The sequence below is a fragment of the Equus caballus genome, chromosome 13 (assembly GCF_041296265.1).
Source record: "Equus caballus isolate H_3958 breed thoroughbred chromosome 13, TB-T2T, whole genome shotgun sequence".
In the NCBI taxonomy this organism is placed as follows: Eukaryota; Metazoa; Chordata; class Mammalia; order Perissodactyla; family Equidae; genus Equus; species Equus caballus.
Window position 1 is genome coordinate 34823628 of NC_091696.1, and position 12797 is coordinate 34836424.

At 43.0% G+C, this 12797-nt stretch overlaps 1 protein-coding gene across 4 annotated transcripts in view; it reads right to left on the minus strand.

The window, feature by feature from the left end:
* DCTN5 (dynactin subunit 5) overlaps positions 1–12797 on the minus strand; it is a 37377-nt gene that overhangs the window by 8106 nt on the left and 16474 nt on the right. For 3 of the 4 annotated variants that reach the window (XR_011424725.1, XR_011424724.1, XM_005598842.4), the window contains exons 4-5: positions 11487–11598; positions 7560–7662 (exon numbers count right to left, since the gene is read on the minus strand). Coding sequence is in view for 2 of the 4 variants with exons in the window: in XM_005598842.4 (XP_005598899.2) it covers positions 7560–7662; positions 11487–11598 (215 nt within the window). In the remaining 2 variants the exon portion in view is untranslated. Of the gene's footprint in view, positions 1–2435; positions 4649–7559; positions 7663–11486; positions 11599–12797 lie in introns of those variants that run through there. The other variant, XM_001501020.6, reaches the window with a different exon arrangement.

Consider the following 12797-nt stretch of genomic DNA (forward strand, 5'->3'; position numbering starts at 1 on the left):
TGGTGAAAGATTGTCCCTGGAGTGAAAGCCACCATGGAGACAGAGTCCAGCTGGCCTTTCCTAGGACACACACTCCTGACTGTCAACACGCTTTCAAACACTATCAGTCCATAATTATAGACCTTGCTTACTGTTTGTAGTAGCTACTGTTTTTGTCTTCCCAGCACCTTGTTTTGGCAGTGGCCTCTGCTATTTCTCCACCAGATGGGGGATGGAGGAAAGGTCATGACCCAGGTAGGGGACTGCATATCCTTGGCCATAGTGATTGATCCAAGAGGTCATGGGACTCATGACAAACCACTCAGAACCTTTCTCTGGGATTTTCCAAATTAGAACTGGAGGGAAGAAACCCTTCTTTCAGGCTCACCAGGCTGGGAGAATATAAGTCTATAGCTGTTGGCTGCCATGTGCCCCAATGCATGCAGAAAGCCCACTTGCAGTAGGAGAAGAGAAAGACAACACACAGGCCTGGGAGAGTCTGCCTGCTGTCTCCCCATTCTCTCCCTCTCCTTTTTACTATTAGAATCTCTTTCTTTCCTTAGAGTTTTGCCTGCCCAGCTAGAGACTAAATTTAAAGCCTCCCTTGTAACTAAATGTGTGCATGTGACAAGAGAGTAGGAACTTGGGTGCCTAATGACATTGTGGCACCCAGCCGCCTACCTGCCCTGGACCACCTGTCTACCCCTGCACTGTTAGGTGAGAAGAAATAACCTTCAATCTTGTAAGGAAATAACCTTCCGCCACTGTATTTTAGCGGTCTCTTTGTTCCAGCAGTGCGGTCTATACTTTTACTAATGTGAAGATGAAAAAGCTGTAAAAAACAAAGACCCTGATGGGGTTTAACTCTCTGGATATAGCTGTCCCTGCAAGGATGAGAAATTACTTACGGAGGACTAAGTGCCAGGAGCTGTCCTTAACGTTTACACACAGTACCTCAGTTAATGCAGACCAGTTCTGGGGGCGCTAGTCATGGGGCACAGTGTAGGAGACCAGGCCACAGGGAGATTAGGGAACTTGCCCAAGGTTCACGTTACACTGCCTCTCAAGCTCCTCTTTCCATGGTTTCTTGTGTAAGCCAATAAAACCCCTTTTTTTTTTGCTTAAACTGGTTCAAGCTGGATTTCGGTCACTTGCAACAAAGCATTCTAACTGGCCTTGTGTCTAATCTAGTTTGTGCATCTCTCTTGAAGAGAGTGCCAACCATGTGATTCGGAATCTTAAGACCCCATTTAGTGACTGTAAGCAGGACAATTCTCCCAAGGAACTTACCCCATTTATCTAGTCAGACCACAACTGCAGCTACAGACAACATGGCACAGTGCAAAGAGAAGGTCTCCTCAGAGGCACACTAGGCTTGCCGCCTGCGGCAGACACCGTCGGGCGGTTCGCCCAATACTCGTGCCCAACCCCCTTTGTCTTTCCCTGCCTGAAAAAGCAAAATGCCCCCTTTCTCAGCTTTCTGTACAGTCAGGGCTGGCCAGATGACACAAGCTGGGGCAAGGAAAGGTATTGTATGGGGGGGGTTCCTGCATCGTGATAAAAGAACGGCCTCTAGAGCCAGAACACCTGGATTCACTGTCACATTAGCTGTATAATTTTGGGCACACACTTAACCTCTGTTCCTTGGGGAGGATAACTGTACCTACCTCATGCTTGTTGAGAGCATTAAAGGAATCAATAAATGTAAAGAACTGAGACGAGTACCTGGTAGTTGGTAAACACTATAAATGGTAGCGACCACTATTTTTATCACCTGTGTGTGCCAATACGGAACAATCTCTAAGATGCAGTAAGTAAAAGCAGCAAGGTACAGAACAGCATATCTAGCGTGTGCTTGCATTTGTGTGAATTCCGAGAGGCCAGTGTATAGATATATATATCTGCTTGTGCAGGCACAGGCTATCTCCAGTAGGACAGACCAAAAACTGTTCAGAGCAGTTGCCTCTGAGAAGTAGAACATGGAACTGGGGCGCTGGATTGGGAAGATCTATTTCATTATGTGTCCCTTCCTTACTAATTGGATTAGATTTTTGGAATCATGTACTTGAATTAAAGATTTTTAAACTTAGGGGCCGGCCCCGTGGCCAAGTGGTTAAGTTCACATGCTCCGCTTTGGCGGCCCAGGGTTTCACCAGTTCGAATCCTGGGCATGGACATGGCACCACTCATCAAGCCATGCTGAAGCAGCATCCCACATGCCACAACTAGAAGGACCCACAACTAAAAATACACAACTATGTACTGGGGGACTTGGGAGAAAAAGGAAAAATAACATCTTAAAAAAAAGAAGATTTTTAAACTGTTTAAGAAGTTCAAAAACACTCCTACTTTCTCTTAATTTTGGTTGTTCACCAACAAAATAGTCAAAAAAATTATATGTCAATTATATCTCAGTAAAGGTTCACATTAGAATAAAGAATAAGTTACACAAAGAATAAGTTACACAAATTTATTCACAAAGAATATGTTAAAAAAGAAAATGGATGGGGCCAGCCTGGTGGTGCAGTGATTAAGTTCACACGTTCCACTTCAGCAGCCCAGGGTTTGCTGGTTCGGATCCCGGGTGTGGACATGGCACCGCTTGGCAAGCCATGCTGTGGTAGGTGTCCCACATACAGAATAGAGGAAGATGGGCACGGATGTTAGCTCAGGGCCAGTCTTCCTCAGCAAAAAGAGGAGGATTGGCAGCAGATGTTAGCTCAGGGCTAATCTTCCTCAAAAAAAAAAACCGGACAGTTAGTCCATAAAGTGGCAAGCTTCCTTTTGGAAGTATTCAAACATAGGCCAATGGTAACCTGTTAGACATGCCCCAGAAGATTTCTCTAGTGAGAAAGAGGTTAGCCTAGAGAGCATCTAGCTTTGCCAATTCCAGAGTCACCTTTTTGGTGGCACAAGAAGGGAAGGGAGCTGGGGGAGACGCCAGCATATGACAAAAAAACCCGAACCCTGCAACCATCACAGACTGCTGGTATCAGAGAGGACGCATGGCAGATGTGATCCATCTCAGGGCAGAAATGGAGAGCATGGGCTGTGGAGCCAGACAGACATGGGTATGACTCCTGGGCCAACCACTTCTTCACTGTATGGAGTGGACCAAGTTCTCTAATATCTTTGAGTTTATTTCTCATCTGTAAAATGGGAATAACATCCACCTTAGGGCTGGTGTGAGCCATAAGCAGGCTGGTGAATGTCAAGCCCGCAGAAGGGCAGCAGGCACACAGTGAAGTAAGTGCCCGAGGAACACAGGTAGCCATCGCTCGAGGTGGGGAGTGATCACCTTGAATGGCTTGTTGCATGTGTCAATCTTTTAATGTACAAACATAAAAAAACGACAAACCAGAAAGCAGTTTTACATTGAACTAGTGGAGATAATTATACATAGCTGGTCTTGCAAACCCCACAAGCAGATATTAAGTCAAGACGGCTCCTGCTAGATCCCAACCTTCAAGACTGAATTGTCCCACCCTATTCACAGCAGAGTCAGAGTATTACACAAGGCCAATCTCTCAGGCCTTCACTTCTAAATCTTCCTTCTAAACCAAGAGGGCAGGGCAGAACCAGGTAGGGTTGTGCTATTATCGAGAGGGAGATGGTAAGAAGAGCACTGGCAACTTCATTCACTCCTCGGGGCTCTGCGCCCACAGAAGGATTTTAAGAGGCCCTCGTATAGATAGATGACTGGGCCCGAGTACAGATATTCTGGTCTGAACTGTGAGGTTTACTGCACATAAAGGGTGGGCTAAAGTGTTATAAATCCTACATCTTCAATGAAATAAGGCATATACTGCTGCCCCCAAATTACCAAGGCAAGGAGTGGCTGCCAGACTAGTCTACCACATGGGAGACTCAAACCTGGGCCTTGGCCAAAATAAAATCTGGGTGCTGAGGGCCCCCCTTTCAGTGAAAGCCAAAGGCCCTAGAACAGAATGCTAGAAAGTCCTTTATTAGTCACCCTGGGTTAAAATGACAGTTAAGGTCATTTTCGGAAGAAGAAAAATACTAACCACCCCTCACTTCAAGTTTTAGTGGCCAACAGGAATCTGAGCTCTGAAAGGTTGTGAATACTTTTTTCCCAAGATTATGAGCAACCGGCCAAATGCGTTAGCAGCAGGAAAGCTGAGAGTACTCCGTATGAGTGGTGTTCACACTGGGGAGCTCATGGCCATGAGCAGCACACTGGCTTGACACCCTCCACGCTGGGACAGAGAGCTCTGTTCTGCAGGCCTGTTTCAGGACCAAGGGGTGGGAGTGTTGGGAACAGATGATTCTGTGTTCCACAGATAATGGTATGAAGTGACTGCTAATAGATAAGGTTTAAGCACAGCATCTGGAGACAACTCCTCCAGACGCTCTGTTATTAAAGTTGTAAGAGCTTCAAGCCTGGAAGGATTGAGAAATTCTAAAGAATTAAACAAAAAAACTAACAACAACAAAAACGGAAGGATGGAAGGTATCAAAGACACAAGAGCTCTTTGTAGATGCTGACAGGCTCCCTTTGTCCCCAAGTTCATCTTTGAGCTCAAGCAAATTCAACACATGAGGCAGAGACGTTAGACCTGGGTCAAGGGCAAAAACTTCTGGTAGTAGCTCTTAGTGACGTCAATCATCAGCTCCTGGGTACATTCTGGGAGCTCCCCTGAGAAGAGTCCTGGGAAAAGAAAGACCTTGTCAACCACAGGAGCCAGGGGAGGCCTGGAGCTCTGATTTCTGTTTAAATTCCTAGAGGGCTCTTTTCTTTAGTCATGAGAGTCTAAATGTTAGGTTTTCCATCTTTGGTTCTAAGAGAATATTTCTACTGATGATCTCTTCCAGATGTTTTGAATTTATGTGTGTGAGGGAAACAAATAATACTGGTCCCAAAATGGAGAAGTATATTCCAGGTGAAAGAGGTTAGCACATTATTGCATAATCTGAAGAGTTCAGGCATCTCTGACTACAAGAGGTTGTTCTCAACAAGGTTTGTCCATCCTGATTCTGGTGTGACACCTATTGGGCAAGGCAAAGTGAGTGCTCTTGAGCTGAGAAACTTCCCTGATATTCATACAGTGAAACTGAATCCAATGCTCAAACATGCTAGATACAGACAAATCAAGGATGGCAGTAGACCCCAAATGTCCTACAGAAAGACTAAAGATGGGGCGATCATACTTAAGAATTTCTGGGAAAGAGGCACTCTCATACACTGTTACTGCAGCAAAGTTTCTAATCGTGAAAAACCAGGTACAACTTCTAATGATCTATTATACTACGGGATTGATTAGTTATATTATGATACATTTAGGCAATGAAAAACACATAACCATTAAAAGGAAAGAGGTGAGTTTCCAGATACAGACAACAAAACATGCCCAAGATATACGTTAAGAAAGCAAATTTCCAAACAGAATAGTGTGATTCTGTTTATATACTATAAACAGTTTCATATATCCATATTAAATACACAAATGTGTATACATACATACACACACATACCTTTACACTCATATACGTACAAAAACACACATGCACTTGTATATATAGAGAGAGAAAATAACAGGTAGGATAGAAAAAATGGTCTAAAAAAATACAAAATTCCCATAGGCACCTTTTACAAATTAGCAGCCCATGTTAGATTTGCAAACATATGTTTGGTCTATACAGTATTTAATCTTTTTAAAAATTAGTAGCCAACATTTAAAAATTCAGAGATAGTACATAAAAATTCAGATTTTTAGCTCCTCATGAAACATCAGAAGATCTCATACTATTAGGCCTGTATTCTTATCAGCTATGACAGGCTATCATTGCTATCATTTACTGATCTGCCTGGCTCCTACAGTCACCTGAGTTTTTGATTCCTGACCCCGATCCTTTCTGAGTAGTTTGCCTTTCATCTTGTTTCACGACTCAGTTTCATGCAGTGGAGCCCTTCAAAAATGTGCCAGTTTTCCTGCAACCCCATGTCTCTTTATTCAAGATGGAGATTGCCATTAGCAATATTTAGATGGTTAGCCTTTGTTGGTGAAACTATATAAAATAAACATGGAAAGTATCTTACCACAGTGTAAAAAGAACTAGTCTCTAAATTAGGGGTCTTCAGTGCTAGTCAAGGCTTTCCCACTAACCAGCTCTGACACCTTGGACAACCCACCTCTCTTGCCCTCAGTTTCCTCATTTATACAACAATCTCTAAGGTGCAGCAGTTTGAATCCTCCATCAGAACCTCTAAACATAGTGTTTATTTGGATTTCAAATACCAAGCAGTGCTTCCCTGCCTTCTGCCACCAGTGCTCAACAACCATAACTAGTTGGTTCTAAGGACCTTGAAGAAGGTGAAAGAGATTAAAATACTTCCCTGGCAATAGCCTTCTCATCTCAGGCCAGATGCTTGTGTGACAATCATTTACAACAACTGCTGGGGCCGTTCTGCTCTAGCACTTGCTAAGAACAATGAAACTTTCTCACAGTGGGAACCCAAGATGGGGAGAATAACTAAACGGAAGTCCTTTCTTCCTCTTTGGCAAAAGCAGAGATGCACGAAACAGCAGAATGGCCAATTTCTCCCAAAGAATCTGAGTGGATGATCTGGACATCTTTGAAACTCATATTCAATGATCTGAGTAATGAGACTTTTTTTTTAAAATGGAAAAACAATTAAACCACCTGTGGTAGATATCATCTATTGTCAAATCTCCCTCTTCATATCATCTTCCATCTGTGAATCTGTGATGTGCCTCTGTAGATGCTACATGACTTCCACTGTGTAAAACAGTACGCAGAAGAGAGAAACTGTCTTGGGGTGAGGGGGACTGTGAAGTTCTCATCTCCCTTCTGCTTTTCAGCATTTCCCAAGCTTCCTAAGGTGAACACATATTTCCTCTGTTGGCTCACATGTTTTACAATTTGGAGCTCTGAGCTCAGGAGGGGCTTTACCTGTGGGCATTCCATCAGCCAAGGTCAAGAGGTGATGTATTTGCTTCCCTCTGGTGTCCCAAAGCTAACAGTGGTCTTAGACCATGTTTCATGTTAACTTTTCAGTTTGGGCATTCCTGGACAGTGTGGGAAGTACAAGTTCAAACTCCCAACCAATGTGAGGGTAAGGCCATAGTTAGAATTCTCTGGAGAGACTTTTTCTTTTTCCATCCAGAGCCAAGGCCTAGAGAGACACGCTTCTTTGTACTTTTCCTGTGCTGGTGGCAGATTTGTTCTACAGCAACTTTTTATTGAAGGATGACCCTTCAACAGGCTCTCTCTGCCATGTGTGGAGGCAAGGCTTTACCTCTCATCGCCACACAAGGATCAAATCCTAAACCACTCTATTATGAAAACGCATCAACCTAAGTATGCTTATAGTGTGGGTTTAGTTTCCTCTTTGCTTCTGATCCTCAATAATTTCCTTGTGAACCAAATTATGCATTTAAAAAGATACTTGCTATATTTTAGATAGCATTTCTAGGTACTTTATAGCAGGAGAATTTTTAAGTTAGCTAGAACCACATATTGTCAGAGACAGAAATTGCATACGTTATTTTTGTGATGGAAAATAAACTTGAGTTTTAATAATCAACACCCAAAGTTACCTGGGCAGCCTGAGAAGACGGTGAATGGTGGGACCACAGTTTCTGGGGGTAATACCGTATTGTCAAGAATTTTGCAGCAGTCTTTCAACACACATCGACGCCCCTGAAATGAAAATCTTGTTAATAGGAAATAGACCAGGAAATGGGAGTAAAAGTTGTCTAGTGTGCTGTGTGGAAGGCTATTTTATATCTTCTCCATTTGTGATATTATATAATAGCAAGGGACAGTGATAAGAGGTGTGGCTGCAATTCCCTACTTCAGGTGGTACCTGACAAGGAGGAGCAGGAGGCAGGGATGTCAATGTGCATGTGTGCGTGTGCACATTTGGGGAGGGGCTTGTATGCCGGGGACAGTTCAGGTTATCTTAGACATTACAGACTATGTGAAATTTGGTCTTCCAAGAGTTCTACTTAATTTTATTTTATTTTTGTAATTTTGTGGACATCTGTTGTTCTGCTTGTCCAACATCCATTACCCTTTCTTCTGGAAATGGAGCCTATATTTTCCTTGGGAACCACCTGTACTGTATCTTAGTCCATGTGCTTCACCTCCCATCCCAAACCCCAAACTCCAAGCCTGGCCACAGTGCTTTAGAGTCAGCATATGAGCCAAACTGGTCTGATGAATCTCAACATTAGGGCTTCTGCTGGGACTACTTGGAAAAGAAGCTCTTTCCAATGAAGTTTTTAGAAGATAAGACAGAAGCCTGAAAAACCACCTTGTTTCCATGAGGGAAGAACCTGCCTTGAGAACCTCCCAGGGGAAAACAAAAAGGGATGGAGACTAATTCTCATGACATCACTTGAACTCCTGGAGCCATTTGTGCATGAAATTAGGATGTACTTCTGTCCTCTTGGTTTATGTCAGCCAATACGTTCCATTTTACATCTACGAGTTTATGGTTTGTTTGTTCCTTTGTCAACTCCAACTGGATAAGTCCTGACAAACGCATTTGGACATGAAGTTATTGGGTCATTTCTTCTCCCACAGGTGAGTGGTAGTTCCTTGAAGGTTTAGGCTGAATCTTATGCTTGACTTTATCCACTGCCATCAGTTTTCAACACTGCTATCACCCACGGCATTTTGAGAGCAAGAAATAAGGTCTGGGAGAGTCACTTGTTTCATGGGTTAAGGGAAAGGAGAGGCTTCTGTATAAAGCTTAACGTTGTGCCTCAGATTATTTGCTGAATAAATGAAAGTTGTGGTCTTCGTTGACTGTGTTTACATCACCAGGGCCTGTAAGGTCACTTGTGTTCCAGTCAGATGATCTGAGAAAATATACCTGTCCGGGAATGTGGAACTCCTAACAAATACCAGGACAATGCTAATCCATCCAGATCTCAGATTTTACCAAAGACTATGAAACATACTTTGATTTGGTTGTGTTCAAATTTTCCTCACTCTTCAAAACCCAAATCACATGTATTTCCAGGTAGATTGCCAAAGGAATTTTTTTAAAAAGCTTATATCTCTAAGGTCTGAATTTCTTAAGCGGCTATTAAGCTTCCTCCAGCTGGGTGGATAATAGCTCTGGCAACACTTGGCAACACTTTTTGCTCAGAAACAAGTTATGCCTGCAGCTCTTCATTCCTCCTTGGAAAGTTGTCTTCCACCAATTATCTGCTATCGGCAATTTCAAAAATACGGCAGCTGGCCAGTTCCCTGGTGACTCCCAAATTAACTCAAAGATGAACTATGACACCTAAACTCCTAATAACTCAGACTATGCACAGGGGCACTGAGTAAAAGGAAGGAGAATGTGCTGCATGAGGCATGATCCCTTCACATACAGGGATCCACAGACAAAGGCCCTGGAAAAGAAGAGTGGAGGTGAATCTTTTCACTGTGCACCACTAGCCACCACACAGCCTGTTTTCACCTGCTTTGTCCACTAGTTGGCCATTCTGCCTACTCAGGAAAATGATGCTTAATTGGGTTTTCAAGCATTCTGGGCAAACCAATCAATTAAATAGCAGCAAAATTAAAAATGCAGGTACTTCTCAGGCATGAATGCATTGGCAATAGCTGAGGAGGTTAAAAGCTGAAACTAATTCTTTATTCTTTCCTGAACACTTTCCCAAGGAGGAGTCAAGAACTACATGTTGCTAGTATGACAGCTACCTATATCTCCTTAGGCAAGTTATTTAGCATCTCTGAGCCTTGGTTTCCTCATCTGTGAAATAGGATGTAAAACCAAACCTGCAGGGACACTGTCAGGATTGGAAATAATAAATGTAAAACTCACAGACAATAACAGTGCCTATTAGTATTGCCTGTTAGGCGTTTCCTGCCAGCATTCGGGCAATTCTGATCAACACCCACACCTTCACATATCCAAAGAGAAGTTAGACTATAACATGGGATGCTGCTATAGGAAGGATCTGGACCTGATGGGGACAGCTAAACTCTAAAAGAGTTCCTGCTAGCATTGAGATTCTAGACTTCTAAAAGGATCTTTCTCCTGAGAGATTACTTGAGAATTTGTAAGGCTCAGCAAATAAGTCCTGCCGATACTGAACAATGAACTGATGTATTGAAAAGCAGTACAAAAAGCAGAGGACCTAAGAATAGGACTGAACTTCCCTAAGCATTGGGAAGAGCATTTGGATTTTAACCCTTCAGACATTTTGCCTGGAGGATACAGAACAGGGCTAAAGCACCATGGTGATGTCTTCACTTTGCTGAGGAAAATAGCAGAACCACACAGCTGTGACTGCAAAGCCAGCTTTTGCCAAACAGTCAGTGAGAGGAGAGGATGGATTTCACTATCTTCTCCCTTCCTCCAACATCAGGCTGAACCAAAGACTTTCTGTCTAATACATAACAAGGAATTCCTCCGGATGAGAATATTTGGCAAAAGAACTACTTCCCTTAATTCTGAGTAACAAGTCAGATTGGAATGTTTTTTGCAGCAGTGTGGTTCTCCATTGCACCATCCATCCTTGCTGTGCCCTCATGACTTCTGGAAGGTGACTGCATGGTTTCTGCAAGGTTTTGATACTTTAGGGTCTGAGTCTTATGCAGAGCAGAGAGCTGGCTCTGTATTAATGGGATCAGCCATGTAAAAACATGAAAAAAGTCTTGGCTTTCCTAAAATCTAGTCTGAGGTATAAATTTAAAATGCAGGAAACATTCTCCCTAAACATTTAGGCAGTTCAGCTCTAATCATTAACATTCTCACCCAGGATGTTCTCATGAATCCTAAGTGAAATCAAGCTCTTCATCTATGAAATACCAAGAAATCCAACCCTGCAGAGCCTTGATCGGATTGAACAAACTGATGCCTAGGCTCCTGCAGACCAGGGTCTTACAGGTTCTGCTGAGCAAGGGGCCCGCTTGCACCCTGCATGCCCATCATCCTGAACTACCTGTAGTTTCCCTAACATCATGCCCTTTGGTGACTCTGACCCTTGCACATGCCCATCTCTTTCCCGAAATGCCCATCCTCCCCTTGTCTATAAGCCAATTTCAACTCACCCTTCAGATCCTCTCATCCCACTATTCTGTAAGATCCTTGAGTAAAGCAATAGGTAGGCCATATGGCACCATGGCTATTCATACTGCTTGGGTTCAAATCCCAGCTCTACCACTTACTAGCCTTGTCAAACGCCCTAATATCTAAGGTCTTTAGTCTTCTCATCTGCAAATAGGGGTAATAATGGTACCCACTACCGCTGGATGGTTGTGAGGATTAAATGAAATAATCAAAGAAAAGAGTTTAACATCATATGGAAGAGGCTGAATAAAGGTTAATCATGATTATTAATGCCTAGAAAAAAACTCCAAATCCAATAACAGTTTCAGTAGACCAGTAGATGAGACACTATGTCTACCGTGCTTAGTCACAGTAGCAGAGGCCCACTGATGTGAGGGACAGGAGCTGGAGGGAAGCGAGGTGGCTCAGCCAGCCAAGTCACCATACTCACAATCACACAGTTCTTGCCAACGTGAACGTAAGAGCCAATCTGAGCTGCGTTGACCACACAATCTTCCTCGATAAAGACATGGTCCCCGATATGTAAAGGAAAGAATGCAACGCTACAGAAGGAAAAGAAGATGAACAAGGAAAGGTCAAGGTGATGAACTTTCGGTCAAGGTTTATAGAACTACAGATCGTAATGTCAACTTCATCATCTTGTCTTAGTAAGACTGTTCCTAGCAAGGAAAGAATCCTCAGGCTATAGAAATTCTATAATGTTGAAGAAGATGAATGTGACTACTAGCTCAAAAACAGAAATATTATACCAATGAAATGTGCAAGGAAACAGCAAGGCAGAAGGGGCAAGACCTTCAAAGCTAAAAATGCTGGGCACCAAATAAAAATGAATGAATGTTTGCTCATTCCTGCTTCCTTTGAAAATGATCACAGTTCACATTTTCACCAACCTGCTCTATAATGCTTCAGGGAACAGACGTTAGGTTCATGGAATATCATTTCTAGCACCCAACATTCTGAAAATTAACATACTCACTGATTTTACTGAGTGCCTACTATATGCCAGACTCTATGCTAGGAATTGGGAACACAATGGTGAGCAAAAGGGGCACAATCCTGCCCATGAGGAGCTTACAATCAAGAGAACAAAAGATTCAATAAATGACTATATAAGTAATTAGTTACAACTATGATAAGCATTATAGAGGCAAAATACCCCATTATGAGAGTATATATAACAAGGAGACTTTACCCAGACTGGAGGTTTGGTAAAAGCTTAACTGAAAGTGATAATTAAGCCAAGACTTGAAGGATGAGTAGGAGTTAGTAGGCTTTCTCCAGACTTCTGACATCGTCCCCATTCTCCAGGATTCCTCAAATGTCATTGACAGTGGTTCTGTGATCACATTTACAAGTCATTTCAGTACTTTGCGATGTAAATTTTGGACTGAACCTAATATAAAGTAGCCAAATGCTCACTAGCTCTTTCCACTCCTGCATTCTATTTTTTTGAGGAAGATTAGCCCTGAGCTAACATCTGCTGCCAATCCTCCTCTTTTTGCTGAGGAAGACTGGCCCTGAGCTAACATCCGTGCCCATCTTCCTCAACTTTATATGTGGGACGCCTGCCACAGCATGGCCCTCTGAGCGGTGCCATGTCTGCACCCGGGATCCGAACCGGTGAACCCCAGGCTGCTGAAGCAGAACATGTGAACTTAACCGCTGCGCCACCAGGCCGGCCCCTCTATTTTGTCAAGAATATTTTGTCAGAGCTGCTACCTGTCCTCCACAGACCTATAAT